General features: G+C 35.2%; 1 protein-coding gene across 10 annotated transcripts in view; it reads right to left on the reverse strand.

Annotated features, from left to right (window-relative positions):
• The window catches only part of LOC129242101 (shootin-1), an 86,203-nt gene that overhangs the window by 35,026 nt on the left and 28,404 nt on the right, over window positions 1-22,773 (reverse strand). For 6 of the 10 annotated variants that reach the window (XM_054878667.1, XM_054878695.1, XM_054878689.1 and 3 more), the window contains exon 7: window positions 17,338-22,699. In XM_054878667.1, the coding sequence (XP_054734642.1) occupies window positions 20,135-22,699 (2,565 nt within the window). In that variant the 3' untranslated portion in view covers window positions 17,338-20,134. Of the gene's footprint in view, window positions 1-1,430; window positions 1,855-4,474; window positions 4,701-8,268; window positions 8,459-8,527; window positions 8,641-8,704; window positions 9,033-9,097; window positions 9,285-11,332; window positions 11,559-11,645; window positions 11,738-17,337; window positions 22,700-22,773 lie in introns of those variants that run through there. The other 4 variants (XM_054878704.1, XM_054878698.1, XM_054878712.1 and 1 more) reach the window with 4 other exon arrangements.

Genomic DNA, 22,773 nt, shown 5'->3' on the forward strand with positions numbered 1-22,773 from the left:
GAGGTAAAATCTTCAAAATCGCTTTAAGTAGCTATAGTAGCTAGCTCGACTATAAAATGAATAATCGAATAGGTATTTAAAACTCTGTGGTTGACAGCAACGAAAAATTAGCTATTTCCATTAAAGTATGCATTTTGGGTTATCAGGTGGAAAATAGGGAAAAAATAATCTCGTATAGATAAGAGAGAAATTGGGGGGCCACTTGCAGGAAAGTCATGTGAGGAGCAGATTAGAACATTTTCTGTTAATATAAAATTTTTAGTTAACCTAACATTTTTTGTTCTGTTGGGTTAATTTTCCGTTAACAGAGCATTAAAAAATATTACATTTTCTGTTAATGTATTATTTTTTGTTAACACAACATTTTCCATTAACATCAAATTTTCAATTAACGTAAATGTAGCACTGTAAGCACGTTCCGTCAACAGATATTTGTCTGTTGTAATGAACATTTTCTGTGAATACAACACTTTCCGTGAGGCAAATTTTGTGTTAAGATACAATTTTCAGTTAACTATAACTATATCTGTTAACATAACATATTATGATAACTTAATATTTTCGGTTAACGCTAAATTTTCAACATTTTCTGGTAACATAACATTTTCTGTTAACACAAAATTTTCTGTTAACATAAAATTTGCTGTTAACCTAACTTTTTCTGTTAACAAAACTTTTTATATTAACGTAAGATTTTATGTTAGCATAATATTTTCTGTTAACACAACATTTCCTATTAACATAACATTTCCTGTTAATGCATCATTTTCTGTTAACACAACATTTTATGTTAACTCAAAATTTTGTGTTAACATAACATATTCTGTTAACATAATATTTTCTGTTAACGCAACATTTTATGTTAACTTAACATTTTCTGTTAACACAGCATTTTATGTTACCTCAAAACTTTCTGTTAAAATAACATATTCTGTTAACATAAAATGTTGTGTTAACAAAAAATAACATTTTCTGTTAACCTAACATTTTCTGTTTGCAGTTTCCACAATTTAGCTTTGAATGTAAGTTACCACTCTTTACAAAAAAATGTAACCCCCTACTCACAAACTTTTATGTTTGACATCGGCCACTGATACATATAAAAACATAACAGCTTTACATAAATAAAACGGTAACCACGGCTTTAAATAGATATGGGTGTATGGATGAGCAACGGTGCATGTGCTAAGAGAATGAGCGTGAATGTTGATGAGTTTAATGCTATATAACATGGTTTGCATTTAATAGTACACACATACATATGTATATGAGGTTTACTAGTATGTGTGAAATACACAAACATAAATATCCAGCAAATGCATGTACGTGTTATTTCGAGTTGCTAGTGCCGGAACGATGTTGGTCATAGTGACATACACAGACATATACATACATGCATACATGCGTTGGTATGCACACGAGAAACCTACCTGTTGCTGCGCCTTGCACTTGTTGCTTAACAGTTCCGATAATTTTATCGCTTCTACTTTCCTTTTGCAAATTGTGCTCTATGATGCTATCGCTGAATGTTGCTGCATCACCAGGCACATCGTCCGACTGCTTATAAATTAATTTAGTTGGTAGTGGTGGAGGAAGTGGCGGTGGTGGAGGCGGCGGTGGTGGTGTCGGTGCTGTCGCTGTCGGTGTTATTATTAATGGTTCAGTTTGTGCGGATGTTGTTAAACAGTTTGTCGATGTGTTAGCATTATTTTTGTATTTTTGTAATTCGATCTCGGCATGCTCGGCACGTGCAATCGCCTTGCGTAATTCCTCTTCCAGAATTTCCACTTTCAGTTTAAAAGTGTTTAGTTCATCGTTAGTATTTTTTTGTATGGCCACTTCCATAAGAGATTTCTACGAAGGGGGCGGAAAATTAGTAGAAAAAAAAATTGTATATAGTTAAAGATGTGTTATGTATAAGCAGCATGGAAAACGCCAGCCAATATAATGTAAAAGAAAGTTGAGTTATACAAAACAAAAAACTAAAAACCACAAAACAAGGAAAAATATAAAACGAGCACAAATAAGGGTAACAGATGCGTTGAGAAGATAATAAATAAATTTAATAAGCATAATAGACAAAAGCGATAATAAATATGGAAATTGTTAGATAGATGTCAGTATGCTGATAGTACAGCAAATGTAACAGGATTAAGAAATGTTATTCAAAAGACGTACAATATGGAAACAGCGGATAGCCTTAATTTATTTGATTAGAAAATGTTTTTGTATTAATTGAAAAGTATTTTTATGGCAAGCGGAAACAAATTCGCCATTCAACTATACTAAAAGCAGCAAGTTAAGGCAAATTCCAACATAACAGGCGAAGCTTTTCAATCGGCGCCGCATTTTTTTATTTTTTTATTGTATTTATTTATTTTTTTTTTTATTTCTTTACTGTTTTTTGTTTTTTACTTTTTTTTTCCTTTTTCAAAAAAAAAACTTCAATAGAAGATTTATGCTGTACCTAAGTCTTTATGTTATTCGAAAGATGGCTTTTTATGGAAAGATTTTCAAGGAGAAAATAAACTCGGAGGGTTTTGGCTTTTTATGGGAAGATTTTCAAGGAGAAAATAAACTCGGAGGTTTTTTATTGCTTTTCGAGGCGTAGTCGCTATTAGAACATTTATTCATCGCAGTGGGCATCGTATACTTGCTACAAGGGGCTACTATTTATGGTTTAGAATTTATGAGATTTTCCAGTTAGATTCGTACGCGTATACTTCACAAAAGGTGGCACAAAATTGATCATCCAATGTTGTTTTTGATTCATTTTTTTACTAAATAAAATAAACTAGTTGGAGTGCGGAAAATCTTTATTTTGACCTTTAGGCGCTCCATTTCTTATCTCTTTGTATACCACAGCTGGCCTAGGCACGTGTCAAATATGATTGACGTACGACGCCATTTGCAAAAATGATAACTCTTCCGATAGAGTAAGCTTAAACTAACTTCGGTTTAATTCGAAACTGTTAAAATGGTCCGCAGATATACCTTGATTTGTTCGTGCTCCGAATCACTTTATTCCGACCCTTACCATAATTTCAAAGAGCTTCGCGATCGAATAAAGTCCTCATACTCCAACATGGCTGACCAATTGTCTTATTTAATTATTAGAGTGTGCTAGTTTTTTGTGTTAATTTATTTAAAATTTTTTTAAATTTTATTCAAATATTTTTTTTTTTTTAATATAATGCTATGGAACGTGCACATCTCTGACAGAAATGATATATGTATATAGCAACGTTCGAGAAAGTAGACAAACATGCTTTGATTTCTCGCGCAGTGTGAATTCGATCACAAGTCCTCTTTGAGTAATATGTATATTGCGCGGCACCAAACAAGCAACGTGTATTAATTTCGCGTTAGTATCAGAACATGCCCAACCAAACTTTTACTCAACGGTTTCTCGCTCACACTTTTTTGCAATTCTGTATTATACAAAAATTTCAAAAGCCGCCTACATTTATAGATCATTTTTAACTATCAGATAATACTTATGAAACCGGAATTTTGTAAACCAAAAACAAACAAAAAATATTAGAATACATATATTTTTGTACCATTATTCGATTCTATAATTGAATCATGTTTTTGTGCTATTAGAAAATATTTTTTTTCTTAGATACATACATATTTTTCTCATCTTATATTCAAAAGGCGATTTGTGCAACCTCCTTGTAGGCTGACGAAGGATGCAATATGAACTGTCGACTAAAATAGCTTCGCTTTGAGTCCGACGAACCACAATCACCAAAAGTGATTTCCACCCTGTTACTGTGCTTCGTCGGCTTCGAAAGTGACCTTACCATGGACTAGAGCCTGCTTACACCAGAGAAGTGAAGTCGTAGAGGTTCCAATTGTGGTGCTTGACTCTTTGCACTGATTATATCTAACCGAAGTTGACTTCTAGTGGTACCGTCTTTGGCAACCGCGGCAGAAATAAACTTAGGTTGGAGGGTTAGGATCAATGCCAACACTAAGAAGAAGAAGCCTGACTTTGGTTGCGAAAATCCCGAGTCATTCCGGGATGCAGTATCGGCTGCAAAGAGAATGGATTTAAATAAATTTCCCAGCCTTGCTTTAAGAAAACTACTTTGCGTAATCTCACTTAAAGTTGCGGGTGTTTTTGGAAGAAGACATGATTTCTTTTTTCCTTTCCAAGACAGTTTCCTTTTTAGAAATTCCTTTCGTCGCATCAATGGCGGGACCTGAGTAAATTTCGGTTTCATAGGTATACACTTCATTCAATGTTTCCCCCACCTAAGACAATCACCCTGAGACAATAATCGAGCACAGCATAAAAGACACACATAACAGAAACCAGATTTCTTCATGCAGGAAAGCAAATAACAAACAGCCGCATGGCAATATTAATTTTTAAAAGGCCCAACTCATGTACTCGTACGTATGCAGCAGATACAGTCACGAATATAGGTATATATCTTTGTAAACGTCTTCATTTGGTCTTACTCTGTAGTAGTTACGTTTGTTGCAAGTGCATTTTTCAACAACAAAGCGACGAAGATATTTTAATTTCCCCTCCACCAAAGCAAACTTGGTACGCCGGTATAGGTATGTATGTATGTATGCATGTAGTTTTGTGATATATTTGGTATTTGTGCCAGATTCATTATTGCCTAAGAGCTTCTGAACATATTTTGGAAAGGCCTAAAGAAGCCAGAAACTCGTTTTAAGCCCTAAATATACCAGATATTTATAATTAACTTTTTAGAAAATATATAACTTAAGTGTATTTATTTTATATATATTAAATATATATATATTTTTTTTATATTGTTGTAACTATAGTGGCAGCATAAATAATATTCGTTGTAGGCATTGCCCACGTCCAAATAAATTTAATGCGCTAAGATCGATTTGTTTTTGCTAGATAAATACTGGTCGTTATATGCCACATAATTTTAAATAGAACCAAATTAAAAAAAGGTTCATAATGTCAAATAGCCATACGGCACTTTAGGTTTGCTAGGCAACGAGGAGCTGATGGGTACAATGGCTCAAAAAAATAATCGGACTAACTTCACTTGAATGAAAAGTGTAATAAAACGTATCAAAGCACGCAGATTTTTTCAAATTTAGTACGAATATCTTATCCACCTTCTTATTTAGACCAATAACAAAAACCAAAAAAAACATTATAGTTTGTTTTCAACATGAAAATTATTGCAATGTAAATACAGGGTTTGATTGAAAAGTAATGAGCCTTCCCGCGCGGTGGGGGAAAATGATCGTTGTTCGCTGGCAACAGCGGTGCAGTCAACATCGCTCCGCGCGTGAAAGCTGTTTTAAAAGTGTGTTAGGATTTTGCAGTGGCGAAAATTCAGCGATCGTTGGAGCAACGTTACTCGATCAAATTTTGCGTAAAGCTAAACAAAACGAGTACCTAAACCATTGGGCTACTCAAGGAGGCTTACGGGGACCAATCTCTGTCCAGTGTCCAGGTTAAACGGTGGCACAAGTCTTTCAAGGAAGGCCGGGAGGACGTCGAAGACCCGACCTCATCAACAATTGGACCCTTTATCACGACAATGCGCCGGCGCACCCCGCCTTCCTCTGCATCTCTGCATTGGCCAAGATGGGGGTTCCGGTGCTTCCTCACCCTCCCTACAGCACAGACCTGTCTCCGCCGGACTTCTTCTTGTTCCCGCGCCTGAAAAGAAAGCTGAAGGGAAGGCGTTTCAACTCCATCGAGGCGATCCAAAAAACTGTAACAGCCGAATTGAACGCGATTCCGGCGGATGAGTTTGAAAAATGTTTCCTGCAGTGGAAGGACCGCTAACAGCGGTGTATTGACGCTCAAGGGTCCTATTTTGAAGAATATCGGTTGTATAAGCCAAAATACAAATAAAACTGCTTTAAAAAAATAAGGCTAATTACTTTTCAATCAACACTAATTTTTCGCAATTGTATGAATAATCCGACCATTAAAAAAAGAAGCTTAAAAATCATGACGAATGCAGAGCTTAAAATGTAATTACTCTCCTTTCTCCTCCAACATCTTCTACAGTCATCTCAACATTTACGGGACAAAAGTCCCGAAATTTGGAGCTCTATCGAGTGGCACGTCTCTAATAAGGTATTCTTAAATACAGGTACTGTATTGTGAACTCTTGGATTCTATCAAACTCACTAAGAGCCGAGTAGCAAAATCACATTAGGTGCAGCCTTTTGCACCCTTTCAACCGTGTGTGGCTTTAGGTGAATAAAACATAGGAAAATATGAAAGTGTTTCAAGTTGTGTTGACAAGATAAGCTGATTGCCCTGTCGAAGTGAACATTTCTAATGGGTACATTCTTTGTCTGTTAATATTTCTCGACGGCATACACATAACAAGCAGTTATCTAAGATATTCCCGTTTTATCAGCTAAACATTTTGTTAGGACTACTCAGATAGACTAACCGCTAGTACTTGCAAAGTCGGTAAATTGCCTACCCAAACAACAAAAATGCATAACCAAACCCTTACGATTCCTTCTTCATCCTTTACTTTCCTTGAGTACCCTTTTGCGAGAACTCAGTGGGGGCTTAATGCTACGCATATGCACATTATTCGGTCTATGAATATTGAACTTCTTTTAATATAATTAGAAAAAAGTTTAGAAAGTTCAACGCTCTTAGAACCACACCCTCTGAATACTCTTTTTTTCTAAGGGAGGTAGACTTGCTGGATAAACAGTATACTCGGCTACTACTCGGCTTGTAACTAATCTATAGTGCGATTTAGGTGTTGGGCACTCGGCGATAACACTCGGCCTGGGTCCAACTAATCTTGTTGACTGCTGTTTGGATGAACCATATTTTAGTTTGTTATTTAGTAATAGACTTCCAACCAGAAATGAGTGGGTTGACAATATAGCCGGTCCGAAAAAATTGCTTATGATTATTTACTGATGACTCAAAGCTTGACGATAAAGTTGGCTTTGGCGTCTACTGAAGTCAAAGTAATCACTGTAGCGTATTTCTGGCTGAAATTCTTACCATTCATGTGGTTAAGCAAAAATGTGACTATCTTTGAGAAATCTATATTTATGCTGATAGACAAGCGGAGATGAAATCTCTTGGTGAGATTGTTGCGCGCAAATACCAAACATGGAGGAATATTTCCGCATCCGTTTGATACGGGTGCCAGAGAATAGTGACTTACAAGAGAATTGTAAGACAGACAAATTAGCGCGAAAGGGCACTATCACTCGCCTCCCTCTTGGAGAGATTGTAGGTATAACCTTCTCAACCTACAAACTGCGTGGTATAAGTAGGATCGTCCCTTCAACTTGCTTACTTACTCCTTACTATACTGCTATCAAAAAATAATTTGGCCAGAATCTGACGTAAGGCGCTCAAAGGTCAAAGGAAAAACGTCTCTATGTTAGCTGCTTTGTTCACAGGCGACTGTCTCCTAAGCCGACATGCTCAAAGATTGAACGTACCTCGGTTCGACTATTGCAGAAGCTGCATGAATCAGGAGGAGGAAGAGCATGTCAGACATCTGTTTTGTCACTGTCCTGCGTGGCTTGCCCTAGGTTTATATACTTTAGCTCACCGTTCTTGAATGATACTGATGACCTTAAGGATATAAGGGCCAGCTAGATCAATGGGTGTGCACTTAAAACAACATGGTTTAACGAGGAGTAGCAGGTAAGCAGCTACTGTGGTATCACAATGGATAGGTAACGATCTAAGGGAGTTGGTTTAAAGACCGATTGCCACTTCTACCTACCTGCCTACCTAATGTATTTATAAGACTTGCGTAGACTGTCATTAGCAGTGTAAGGGCTTTTAGTAACTAAACTAGAAATTTTGCAAACAGTTTTTTCTTTGTTTTTTGTCAGAATACAATTTACCTACGTATTGCCAGTCGTATTTCAAATGAATTTTGCTAACCTTTTCGTGCCAATCTCATAAAAATGGGGCAAGTTCTAGAATTGCAATTATTCATTTGCCTAGTATTTTGTCTGATGATTGCGTTTTATTTTGCAGCATTTTTTTGTTGAAAACGTATGTTTTTTTTTGCTTCTTGTTGTTGGTGCAATTGAAAAATTAGAAAAATGAATCATGCGTTTTATACGTTTCAAGCAACTAAAGTCGGTCCGTTTATTACCTGGAGTCAGTGCACATAAAAGTGATAAACGTAAGTGCCGCTTCGCTAATTGTACACTCATTGCACACAATTTCAATTCAATTTTTAATAGAATACCAATAGAATATCCTTAAGCTTATTTGCAAATCTTGCAGCGTCAACTCACCATTTCTACAATGCGCTCATTATGATCGCGATTTTGACTTTCGACTTCCTCTTTTATTTGTTCGAACTCTTCGTTGGCCTGGATAGTGGTTGGTGAAGGACTTGGCTCAGTTTGCCCATCGGTTATGTCGCGTGTCTTCGCATTCAATTCATCGTTGCGTTGCTTTAATTTGATCAGCGCAGCTTCCATTCTGTGTTTTGACATAAAAAGTTTTCAATAAGTTTGAATTACTGGAAAAAAAGATATTAAACTTCTTTACTTTTTGCTTGTCTCAACGCTTTCCTTCATATTTTCCGTCAACAATTTGGCGACTTTGGTCAGATTGGTATTTTCCGTGCGTAGCGTTTCGTTCTCTTCCTCCAAATGGTGTTGCTGCAAGTATTCCAATTTTTAGTCAACTTTATTTTCTACTTTCATTTTACAAATCTAAACCTACATTCTCCAATAGCTCGGCTATTTTTTCATTCGCTTCATATAGCTGCAGTTCCACGGCATTCATAGAATTTTTCAATGTTTGAAATTCGTCAACCAAACGCTCGACCAGATCGCTTGTGATGGGCAGCGCTGCTGTAGGTTCCACATCGACAATACTTTCCATTTCACCACTGCTCAGCGTTGGTATAATCTTTAGTAGTTTGCTGCTCAAACTCGGCGAGGCAATGGGCGCCACAGCAACATTAAGAATTGCTGGTGGTGACGGTGGTGGTGTTGTGGAAGCAAGAAGCTTTTGGTTTTCTTGCAGCGACTGTAACTCATTCTCCAGGCTGTAATGAATGGCAGGCAAAATATGTTAGGAAAAAGGTTGTGGCACAATTATTTGTTAGCTCACCTTGTAATTTTCTCGATTTTCATTTTATGTAATTTGTCCAGAGCATTTCGTTCGCTGCCTAATTTATTGAATTTAACGGTAAGCTCCTTGATTTGTGTCTCGTTAACGAGATGTTGTTTCTTTAAAGCATCTAATTCCTCACGCACTTTGGTTTCCTTCTCCTCCAATTCATTTTGCGCTTTTTTGCCTGCAATAGAAATATGTATTAATATTTTTATGACAACCCGTCTCACTCTAATTCGCCTCGTTCTAATCGTCCTTATTAATTACTATTTTTTATTTACAATAATTTTTCCGATTTTTGAAAACTTAAATTCAATTTATGCAAATTATATTTCACTGTTGTTGTAACAGCGTAAATTATTCCCCATAAATTCTTTCCCGCCAAAAAAAGGAATAGCTGCAAATTTAATGGTATTCGAAATGAAAATAACAGTACTTATGTATATATATATTTGGTATATTTTAGGGGAAAAAAATGTCCAAAATCGCGTTTTTTGCTCTTTTAGATTAAAATATCACCTGATCAAAAAGTTCCCGAAACAACTACCATGAGACGCTTTAAGTCATTCATTTGAGTGCCGTGATTAACATTCCTACCAAAATTTTATCGTAATTGTTTGGAATTTGTAAAAGTTATGCCATCTTGAGTTAATCTACCTCTACCACGTGTTTTCGATTTGGTTTTACATTTACAATTTTAAAAATAATTTAGAATTTGCAACAACGAGTTTGTATAAAATTTTGCATTAAAAGTGGATTCAATGTTGGGAAAGCCTTAGAAATGTTGGGAGACTGTTTCGGCGTTTCGGAAAAGATACTCTAACGAAAACAGCCGCTTGCGAGTGGCATGAACGCTTCAGAAGAGATCGTGAGCCTATCGAGAATAACGAAAGTAGTGGCAGGCCATGTCGACGAGAACTGATGAAAGGATCAATAAGAAAAAAGTTGATCAATTAGCCATCAGAGAGCTGGCAGAAGCTGCTTATGGATCCGTTCAGGACATTGTAGTTAATGATTTGAGTTTGCGACGTATTGATGCAAAGTTGGTCCCTAAGCACATGGATTTCATGTAACAAATGGGCAGCATTGTTATCGTCAAAGACAGGATTTCCAAGGCTGAATATTCATCAGGCGACTCAACATTTAACAAACGTATCATTACTGAAGACGAAACGTGGGTTTATGAGCACGACATGCAATCCAGACATCAGGCGAGTGAGTGGAGAGCTCCGAATGAACCATTGTGAACTACGTCGTCTTTATGGATTACAACTCTATTGTACATCACGATTTTTTTAATCTTTGCCAGAAGGTCAGATAGTTAATGACGTTACGTGAAGCAGTTCACAAATTCGCCAAAAAAAGAGGATCTGTAGGAAAACATCTCGTAGATTTTGCACCTTGATAACGCACCATCATTATCGGTGAATTTTGACCAAGAACGAAACGAATACCATCCAACAGCCGTCGAATTCACCAGACATGGTTTGCTGCGATTTTTTCTATTTGAACGAGTCAAAAAACCACTACGGGAACCTCTTCAGCATTTTAACAGCCGAAAAGAAGTAATGAAAAAATCGAAGATGGCTCTGATGACCAGGCTCGAAAATAGAGTTCCAGAATTGCTTCAAGAGCTGGATCAATCGCTGGCATAAGTGCGTTGTAGGTGATGGGGAGTCCTTTAAAGCCGATAATATCACTTTTGAGGAAAAAACATTGAATTTTTTAAATATATTCTGGTAAATTTTTGAGCAAGGTGGTATCTCGGAAACCTGAGCCACCAGAACATTTATGGCCCACGATTTGCATTTTCATTCATCACGTCGAAAACCTTTGGAAAAGTATACTCTGGTTTTTGGTAAAATAGGTTTGCTTAATTTTATTGGCCCGTGTAATTAGAAAAATAATGACACCTCTTATCAGTTTTCGAGTCGTGGTGTCGGCATAAACCCTCAGCCCTTCATTTAAGTCGCTAGTCTGAGAAATTTATAACATTTGTAGACACTAAGCGTCAGCTCCAACATGCACCAGAAAACCGCCAGCTGGGTTTGAAGATATTAGCTTGATTTTTTTATTTTCTAAATTGAGTTCTTTTCGACTACTACTTGGCCCATCTCCAACCTTATAAGGCATTTCTTATTGAACATGCCCTAATATTACACTCATTTTTATTTTCCTACATATATAATATTTTATGATTTTAAAATTAACTTCTTCGCATTTTTTACTCACCATTTTCAATTTCGACTTTCAATGCTTTATTCTCCTCCTTCAGTGCAATATTATCCTCCAGCAGAGTAAACAGATCAGTTTCGGGGTCTTGCTCATTATAGTCAGGATCTCGCACACGACTGCGACTGCGGGTTTTACCTTCTTGAGTGCGAAAGCGTGCAACAGGAATGCGTCCACGTCGTTCCATCTTTCAGCCGGGTAACGTTATTGTAACGGCAAATAAATGCTGATTGTTAAGCAAAAAAAAAATGGAGAAAAGATGTTGAATTAAAAAATTATTATTTATTAGTTGTTTTGTAATTTTCCCCAACACCTAAGAAATGATGGCTGTATTGACGTTAGCTCAAAGAAAATAAAAAGCGCGCGCCATTTTTGCCGCAAACCTAAATTTGTACAGAGTTTTTCAAGCAGGAGTTTCTAGAGTTTTAGCAGTGTTTTGTTTTGACAGCTGTGGCGAACAAAAAATATATTAGGTAAAATACACTACGTTGGTTTTACTGAAGAAATCATCTTCTCATTCCCATTTGTATGAGCACAAACAAAAATAGCCGTGTTTGAGTACGGGAAAATCAACGGCAATATGTGCATCCCTCTTTTGTTACTTTTTGGTGGTTATTTTTCTTCGTAAATCGTTATCGGATGTGTTGACAAAGCGTGTTTTGCCCTATGGCTGATGGTATGCAATTTGACGGTTTGTGGTTTCAACAAGAAGGCAAGACAAGCCATACAGGCAATGAAACAATCAATTTATTGCAAAGGAAATTCTCGCGGAGAATAATTTCTCCTTATTCTGCAGAAATTCGGTCACGAAAAACACTCGATTCAACAACTTTGGATTATTTTCTGTAGGGTCATCTCAAAGATAGAGGTTATATGAATAAATGTCAACGAAAATTTCACCAAATGGGTCGGTATTATTGTATTATTACTAGTAGAAGAGTTCCTACATTTGACAATAAATAAGCAATGCCTAATTTGAATTTAGGTAAGGTTATGGTGGTAGTCGGTCTGTACAATCAACTCACTTAGACCTTACAGATCCCTTGTAATACCACTGTGCGACATTCGGAACCTCTTTTATGTATCCTCATAAAACTAGTTTGCGGCTCTTATGAAGCGCAGGATAAGTCCAATCCCCACGCCGGACAGTTCCGTAAGAGAACTGAGAAAGTATCTACCTAGAAAAGCTGCTCTGATTTCAGCTATGGCTAGACAATTGCAGAGGAAGTGCTATAATAAATTGTTTCTTCCTCTTCCTCATCTCTACCACTTCTACAATATGCATGGGAGAAAACTCCTAGTCTCAAGGAATACCTCCCAAATAGCCAATGACCGATTATACAAACCACGATCTTTGAGATATCCTCTCTTGAGAGGCTAAACAGCTCCTTTCTCTTTTTCTTATTTATTTACGGCCTAGCTGTTACCCATGTGCTTCATCTCTCTATGACCTATTGGCCTATTATATAATCTTGTACAATATTTGATTATTAGTTTGCTCGTGGCCACAGGTATCCCAATCGTACTTCTATAACTAGGCAGTTAACGAGTAGTACCTTTCCTGGCTAGTTCATTTGAATTTTAAGAAGAAACTCCAGCTTGAAGATCCTTGTACTTATGAGTATATAGAAATATCTACCTTCTTTCCACGCCTTCACTTTCAAAGGCCTTTCACTTTGCCGTGAATATTTCACCCAGCCGAATATTTTTACAAAAATAAAAGACAACATATTTTCGTTTTGTTTAATCCATTATACTATGAGCGCACGGTTACTCCTACATATCCATAGAAGAAATATGCAGTCGTATGTACGCTTCATTTTTTTAATTTGTTTTATTTTTACTTAAAGTCATAATGCTTCTTTAGACAAGCCGTCTAACAAGCTTCGGTGAAACGAAGCATCTCAAGCTGTCTTGCAGTTTGCAGTTTGCTATTTGCGTTTTGCTTTTTCTTTTTCAATTCTCTTATTGATTTCATTTTATTTAGAGTTGTGTATTTGATACGAGCATATCGAATGCATGAATGGATTATATATAATGCATGATGTTTTCGTTTTTCTTTTTTTTTTTTGTTAGATAATTTCTATTATTGGTAGGTTAGCGCTTTTTTTTATTTTTTTTTGGATCGCACAGTACCCACATACATTCGTATATATGTAGATTATATGTATGTATGTATTTCGTATCTGTTACTTATTTCATTTTGTCTGTTTAGCCTGTTTTCTAGATAATGATGCTGACTTACTAACACTTACTCCACTTCACATTCTGCTTAGTTTCCGTGAATACTTGGTATTTATATGTAATTGATTAGGTTTACATTTTTATTCATTAAATTTATAATTTTTCAATTCTTGCATTATTTTAAATTTTTTAATTATTCTCTTTCTTTTATTGGTTTTACACGAAAGACTTTCATTTATTTATAATAAACTGTATTAAATAAACAAAGAGACAGGTTGCCGTTTTTGAGACTAACGAAGTAATATTTGGACTCCTTTTTGGTCCTTTCTGGTCTTTGAAATAAATTTAATGTTGAAATTAAAAAAAAAAAATTAATTTTCGTTGTTTTTAGATTCAATATTTTGGATTTTATAAGTTCTTAGATGTAAAAAAAAGTTAATAAATAAATAAACTTAATAATAAAAATAACAATCATGAAAATTGAAAAATTTAATTCAGTAAAGGTTTTGAAAAATGTTTTACTACAAAGGTTTTCCAACAATCACAAAACACTGGGAAGTTTAGTAGAAATTAGGGTGCCCTCTGTAGAGGGCACAAAAGCCTTTGAGGTGCAAACCTCCAAATAAACCTAAGTCTAGTAGAAATAGGGCTCAAAAATCATTGATCGGCGATATTGTGTGGAAGAAAAGTAGCTAACATATATTTCAAATTATATCTTTTTTTTAAATTTAAATTGGCATATTTTACCTGGCATAATATTATGGGGCAGAGGATGGAACAATGAATACAAAAGCGCGAACAAGATTTCGTTTTGTGAATCAAAAAATGCACATTCGTAAATTAATTCAATTTTTAGTGAAATAAATATTTTCAAAAAGGAAAGAAATTTCAAAAATTTTAATTAAAAAAAAATCTAAATTTTCCAAAAAACAAAAAAAAACAAATTTTTTCACAAAACAAAAACAATTGAATTTATATTTTCAAACAAAAAAAAACAATTTCGTTTTTCAAAACATGTATAAAATTACAAAAAAACAAAAATAGATAAAAACGATAATTTCAAGATAGTTCAAGTAATCGCTCCACAAAAAAATCATCACTCAATCAATCTTTTTTACGTTTTTCGTTAAAAACGAGCTCGTTAAAAAATTCATAAAGATGCAACAATCAAAACTTAATACATTTAACATTTAAAATTTTTTTTTGAAAAAATGTGAATAAACTTACAAAAACATATTTATTATAAATCAAGTAATTCGAACAAAAAAATCATCACTTAATCAAAAAGAAACAAAAAAAATCTTTTATCCGTTTTTCATAAAAAACGCGTACATTTAAAATTTCTGTAAGATGCAATGATCAAAACCTAACACATTTTTAATTTGTTTTTAATTTTTTAAAAATTTCCGGTATAAAATTACAAAAGAAAAATAAAAATTTTATGGAGAAAACCGACTATTTCATAAATCGAGTATTTCGCACAAAAAAAAAAATCATCACTCAATGAAAAAAAAAAATTGTCTTTTATCAGTTTTTTATAAAATACGCGTTCATTAAAAGTTGCAGTACTCAAAACCTAATACATTTTCCATTTTATAATAAATAAATAAAATTACAAAAACAAATATACATACATATATATTATATAAAGAAAAACGATTATTTCATAAATCAAGTAATCCGTACAAAAAAAAAAAATTATCACTCAATTAAGAAAAAGTGTCTTTTATTAATTTTTTATAATATAAAATACGCGCTCATTAAAAATTTCAGTAAAATGCAATAATCAAACGTTAATAAATAATATACAGTTTTTTAATATTATTAAAAATTTTCATATAAAGTAATTTAAAAAACTAACTTTGTCATGGAATGAAATCAAATGGGAACTGCTCGCCATATAAAAGTGATAAGTCAGTCAAATATTCCACTACACTAAACTTTCTCGCTCGATTTGGACTTTATTACTAACGGTAAATTACTTGAAAACTACTGGATTTCAAATTTGTTCACAATGAAAATCTTGAGAATTAGCAGTAGTGCATACAATTTTGAATCGTAAAAAAATCGGGCTGGTTTTTGAATCTTTTAATAAATGTATAGGACAATACACAATTTAGAGCAAATGACTTGGTATCATGGTTTTTGCCAATTATGACTGTAAATACACGCATTTAGTTGTTGTGTTGTCATGGTAATTTGCAATTGTCTTATTAAGACCAAATTATTTGCATAAATATGAACTTCCCAAATGTTTTTTAATTAGGTATTCGTATGATTTGCCACGTCTAATACCAGTTGCTGGAGAGGAAAAATATTCACAAAGTCAAAGGCTTATGAAAAAAATATAAGAATAATGTAAAAGAAAATAATTATAATAATTAAATAACCAAAAAAAAAAATAATAATAATAATAATTAAATAACCAGAAAGTAATATTTAAAAAAGGGGGAAAAACACTGCCCATAAACAAATGAGAAAAATCTTGTTAGATTCAAAACATTTATATAAAAAACTGCTAGGTATAAAAGTTAAAGATTCGATCAGTGTTTAGTATACTTGTGAAATAATTCCTGAAGGAAATTACTTCGTACAAAAAAAAAAAAATAAAAAATAAGTGGAATTTCTACAAAACGCTAAAACGTGGTAGCCTTTCTGACACAGATATTTGAGTAAAAAAAAAACATTCTTGAAAATTATAATTATATTACAGTTTTCAGGCCTCGAAAAAAATGATAATAATAAATATATAAAGAAATACAAATAATAATTAAAAAAAAAATGTGTCCCACTGCCTATGGACCATAGTAAAAAACATATGTAAATGAAAAAAAAACCTTAATAAAAAAATTTGTTAAATGATTTGCTCAATTTTTTTTCACAATTATTTTTCAAATATAGCAAAAGTATTGCGTCAAAATTTTCGGTGTTTAGTATATTTGTTAAGTTATTCCTAAAGGAAGTGAAATGTTACTCTTTTGTCAAAAAAAAAGTTAAAAAGATTTTAGGAATTTAGAAAAATAAGTAAAAAACAAAATTAAGTAAGACAAAAAAAAAAATTCAGTAAGACAAAAAAAAAAAAAAAATTCAGTAAGACAAAAACAAAAAAAAAATTTTAGTGAAAAACAAAAATTGAATACAACAAAAAAAATTAAATAAAGCAAAAATAAAACGTTAAAGTAACGTAGCCTTTTCACTCAGATTTTTAAGTAAAAAGTGGCGCTCTTGAAAATTATATTTATGTTACGGCTTTCAGGCCTCAAATTTGAACATTAATCCAAGTCTCGTTAAAAAAAAAACATAATTTTTGAATTTTCTACTATTAAAACTAGAAAAATTGATTTTTTTAAATAAGCAGTGGAATATGGGAGCGACTATAACGCGCAAAGATTTTAACTTCTCGTTTCTCACTAGCGGAAGTCACTTTATTTTGGGTGAAAGGCTTGCAGAGATTGCGAGTGGCCACACCGAACTTATAAATTTACATTTGATAGAAGAAAAAGGTGTTGTTCATAAATTGCTGATTTTAAGTTGCCACTAATTTGCGCTTGCTGTAAAAATTAATAATGCACATTTCGCTCTTTCTACCCGAATTCAAGGGTCTCATGAGTGAGGACACAAAAGACCATGAACTCGAAGTGCACACCTCAAATAAATCAAATCTAATCTAATTTCTAAGTAAGAATATTTGTTTCACTCTTTCAAAAATCAAAATTTATAATAAAAAAAAAATAATTCGTTTTTTTTTTGCAGATAATAAGAAGAGAAAAACATAAATTTCATTTTTGTTTGTTAAATATGCTTTTACTCATTTTTATTTAATAATTTGTATACCTCGACTTCAAATAAACGCCACTTTCAAATTTATGAATTAACTTCTTTATATTTTGCGAATATCTCGTTTCCGTAGATCATTTTACAATGATGGCCCCATACATACAAACATGTATTGTATATTTTTAGGGGCTTCAACTATTTCAAATAACTTCGTTAGCCTCAAAATGTAGCTGAATTCTTTTTAATGATTTTTCAGTAAGATGGTTATATAGTTTTTTCTTTTTCATTCCACACATTTGCTGGCTGGCTGTGTGTAATCAATATTTAGCATTATTGCATTCATTTTATTTTACTTTTCATTGCGATCGAATGGTATCTAAAATTGAGAGCTACTTAAAAATTATACGAAAAAAATTGCGAAATTTAAGTTTTCCTTTTTTTGTTTTGTTACTTGTCTGACGTTTATCGCGTGTAGAGTCCTACAATTAGTGGAAAGCCTTACTCTTGAATATGGAGGCTTTACTATTAATTGCTACGAAAACCTTTATACAAAAAGGAATAGAATATAGAATAATTTAACTTTTAATAAGTATGTTTATGCTTATGTTGTACATAGAAAATAAATAAAGGCGGCTTAAAGCGCACAGGGTACATGTTTTTCTGCTTTAAATAATTTTTGTTTTCTTTCTTTTCTTTTTGGAATTTTTTATTCTTTTATTTTTGTTCTAAAATACTTTACTCTTCACATTGGAATTTCCTCTATAGTATCAATTAGTTAAATTTTGTTTTTTTTTGTTTTTGTTAATTTGATTTTATTTAAATCTTTTTTATCATCGAACGTTTCACAACATTTTCAGTTAGAAAAAAGTTACAACAATTCTTTGGAATTTCTGTATGCTTCTCGTGAATTGCGGTTTATGGATTTCTTCCACTTGTAGTGAGATAGTGAGATATTAATTTTTTGAATAATGCTTTGTGATTTTTAACCTTTCTGTGTAGTTGTAGTTCTGTTCTTCATTCAACAATTACATGAAATATTGCCAATTTTGTTGTTGTGTGTATAGTAAAGGTGGTGTGCGTGTGTGATTTGGTTAAAAAAAATTGTTTTTTTTTTTGAATAAATGAAATAATTATAATACCGATAAAAGAATTCAGACAGCCGTTTAATGTGGTTAATGTGATGGTAAGTTTTTAACACAAAAATTTTCTTAAAAAAAAATTAACAAAAAACAATACTTAATACTACTACGAAATTTGCTGCACTACTCGAATGCAATGTGCAATTTTATACATGTGGCGTAAACAGGTATTTGGTGAAATTTTATTAATCGTACTACTATTCCCAAAGGGTAAAGGTACCAAAGAGACCAAAATGCATTAAATGAAGTATACAAAAAGCGGCGTTTGTATGTGTGCTTAGCTGCAGAGAGGCAATGGAATGGCTTGGCTAAATGTACGTAGGCTGTTGAGGCCCATGGAAAGGTTAATAGGCATGGCAAGGTGATGGAGGGCAATGAGTGTGATAAATAAGTTATGTGCGTGGGATTGTGAATGTGAATGTGATTGATGTTTCGACCTTTGCTTAAGCATTTATATACAAAACAATAATAAGTAATAGGAATGATTAGGACCGGTTGCACACAGAAATTACGCGCAAGAATGCGAGCACTTGACGAGTAGCGGTTAAGCGCGCACGCGAGGTAGGCAGCAGCATTGACGTACCTGCGCAATGACGACGCATTCCGTGTGCGTTTTTGTGTACGCATTTCTTGGCCTTACTGCTTGTGAAAAGCAAAAGAGGGTATTTTGCATACCTCTTTCTCACTTTCTTTTCCTGTTAGAGATTCAGGTGTGGGTGCTTAGATTTAAAACTAAAATTTTAAATTTACATCATATATTCTAATTGTACTACATAAAATATATGTATAAGTGTTAGCGTCAGTTTTTTCTCTCTTGCATCGTTAAGGTTTGAACGATTTTTTGTTTTTATTTATTTTTTGTTTTTGTTTTTGTTTTTTAATACTTGTATGATATTCCGAAAATAGGAAAACACTTTAAATTAAATAGGAGAGATAGATAGAGAGAGAGAGAGAGAGAGAGAGCCAAAAACAAATGTTGGCGCATTAAATGTAATTTTGTCAAGATTTTTCAATAAAAAATAGCAAACTATTAAAATCTTTACGTGACGATTTTTGAGACCAAATTATTGTGGGCTGTTGTTCACCACTAAACTTTTTTCAAAAGTTCTTCGCTAAATGCCTTACATTACTTACTAATATGTACACACGCATACACACATACACACTCTAATGTAGCAGTTAGTTTTGAATTTGTTTCGCTTTTGTTTTCTGACTTTTTGTTATGTTTGTGTTTTTTTGTTGTTTTTTCTTTTTCTTTTTAATTAGTAGTTTGCCTATTAGTTTTGTTTTGTTTAGCTTTGATTTGTTAGTGCCTTTCGTTCGCTCAGCTAAAAATATGCATTTTTCATATATACAGACTAATTCTTTTTTTCATTCCTCATTTTTTTTAATTATTGTTGTGTGGGTGGTCGTGTGGGGCGGTGCTAAACAGGCGGCGGCAAAACATGGGCATAACAGTTAATCCGACGTTTCCTATGCAGGTTTTGTGTATATTCTTTAATTGAGTTTACTATTTGTATGTAATTCCATTTACGTCTTCCTCCTCTGCTCGCTTTTATTCATCTCACTGAAATTGTAACACAGCATAAGTGCGTTGTTGCTTGGCCGCGCTGCCATTACAATGGCCCCCAACTCCACACCCGCTACCCTACTGCTGTTGTTTTTGCTTATATTTGTCGGTGCGGCCTTGGCGCCTACGGCGCTAAAGCAGCTTTTCCATGTAAGCGTGCAACTCTTCATTCATACGCCCACTGCCACTGCCAGCTTTGCTAGAGGATGCCATCGGCGCTAACGCCAACGACTTCTTTGCTGACGCCTTCATTAGACTCGTCGCGCTATTACTGGTCTCCAGAAAGCTTTTTGCTTCTTTATTATCAATTACACAGACATTTGCTTGCTCCGCCCGATACCACTTGTCGAAGGACTCTTTCGGTATCACCTCACTATCGTAGATCAAATCGAATACGCTACAGATGAGCTGATTGGCGGTTGGAATGTCATGGAATTGCTGCATGGCGTCAACGATAGCGTCAAGACAAGCCAACTCATGCGCCTCCACGCCGTCTAGGCTAAGCCTCAGTAGCGGTATGCATTTCTGGCGAAATAGTTCGGCGTCTAATTGTCTACTACTTTTATCAGTCGTCGTCGTTGAATGCGTCGCACTGGACGCGCTTGTCGTCGGCATCACAGTTGCGTAATCACAGCAGAGAAATTTCGTAAGGCTGCGTATGAAATGCGTGTTTATGTGCACATTCGTATTTATGTAGTCTATGGCTAGATCGCAGCCATTTGCAGCATTCAGTAAATATTCAATGCGTGCCATTTGCTCCGCTATGGCAGCGGGATGACTCGACGTTGCATGCACAGTGAGCGGTGGTTTATAATTGCGATCGTGTATGTACTGAAATTCATTAGAGTTGATAAAGTCGCGCCATTGTGCGGCATCGTTCATGAATTGCTGGCCATGTTCTAATTTGAACTCTTTATTCCACAGTTCACGCGTGTATGTAGCGCCAAATTCGCTGGTGAAGTAGGTGATGAGCGCTTGGAGAAAACGTTTCGTAAAGTGTATGTCGTCAGCCCATTGTGGTAGCCAAATGTCGTTGAAATGCAACAGTTGCTCGTGCAAGAGCGGTCCAATAAACTCAAAAATGTATGTCCAAAGATTGGGCACGTCAACCTGCAGGTCAGGCAGTTCGTCTGCCAGTGCTGTGTAGACTTGTGCAAACATTTGCGGCTCACAAACTTTGGCGCGCATCAAATGCACAAATATGGCGGCGCAAGCCTTTCGCTGTGCACGCTTCACTGTGGCCAAGTGCAGGTAGTCGTTAAAAAGGTACTTAAGCAAGGACTTTTGTTGACGCAAATTGAGACTACACCACTCGTTAACAGTTTCATGCTGCCAGCTATTGCTCATGCTGCTGCTGCGGCTGCTGCCGCCGTCGAGTACTTCCTCGATCAGTTGATTAAGCAATTTTTGACATTCCTTCTTACTCAGGTTGGGCAAATCGCTATCGTCCAATGCGAACTGTGAGTCTTTGTGCTCTTGCGGTGATGTTGACGCACCCATATATGACTCGTTCGATTTCTCCTGTCTATCGAGCACTTGAAAAGGATTATTGGCCAGTGCCGACGGAATTGCTGTTGTTGTTGCTGAGCTTAGCATAGAGGACTGGCGCTTAAAGCCGCTGCTGTTGGCTGCGTTCATGCCACTGGAGTTCAAAGTCAACAGTGATGCGGGCGGATTACCGCCCACGGTTGTGTTTGCGACAGTCTGCCTTCCTGGTGTGCGCCAAAGGTATAGCGTGGAGCTGCCGAGTTTGGTTGTGCTTTGGGTTACCTCATCGTTAGTGAATTTTAGCTTGTTTAAATCGATATTCAGTTTTTGTTCGTGTTGTTGCATAAATTGCTGTGACTTTTGAGATTTTTGAAAGTAGTGACGTTGATTGCCCGAATTGCCGCCGCCGCCACCACCGTAGTTGCCCAGTCGATTGTTCTTCTCGTACATGTTGCAGCTCATGCCTGACTGCATTTTGTCGTCCTGCTTCGAGCTCATCGCTGAGCGACGTTGCGTTGATTGCTGCTGCTGTTGTTGTTGTTGCATCAGCATTTGTTGTTGTTGCTGTTGTTGTGGTTGCGACTGTGGATGATCCCAGGTGCGCGCGCGTAAGTCCATAACATCCTGCATCATGAAACGCACACGACTGCTGATCTTGAAATGGCCGCCAGCTGGTTTATTGCTACGCGATTTATGAATGATATCCTGTATTCTGCGAAAGATCTTATCCATTCGTACATTGCTTGTGTGATCTGGCGATTCCAGAAGGTGCCCCACTGTGGTCAGCAGCTTACACATATACTCCAGCTTTTCCTCGGAGCCATGCTCCAGCAGAGATTCGATACACATGAACACTCGATCGTTAGTCAACGATTGCAATTTGAACATTTCGCCAATGAAGCGAACTGTGCCCCAAGCACGACGTCGGAACTGATATTCCTGATCTTCCAATTCAGCCTGCAGTTCCAGGCGTTCTTTCGAGTCTATGCAACTCTCCAACCTATCGACCATGGGTTGCAACTTTAATTTTTTTGCATTTGCATCGTTCACATTTGTCTCGAACTCATGTTGGATGCGGTTGATTAGCGAGCTTGAGAAAAGCTGCTTACTCTCGGCCTTGATTTCTTGAAAGAGCACTTTGCAGAATTTGGCATATGTAGGGGCGAAATTCGGTTCGCTCACGGTTTTTTCAAAAATTAGCAGCATCACCTGTGATGGGAGGGAGGGTTTGATAAATATGGCATCAATAATTTGCAATGTGTAAGGGCAAAGTAAGGGTGACA

The sequence above is a fragment of the Anastrepha obliqua genome, chromosome 1, assembly GCF_027943255.1.
Source record: "Anastrepha obliqua isolate idAnaObli1 chromosome 1, idAnaObli1_1.0, whole genome shotgun sequence".
NCBI classification, from domain to species: domain Eukaryota; kingdom Metazoa; phylum Arthropoda; class Insecta; order Diptera; family Tephritidae; genus Anastrepha; species Anastrepha obliqua.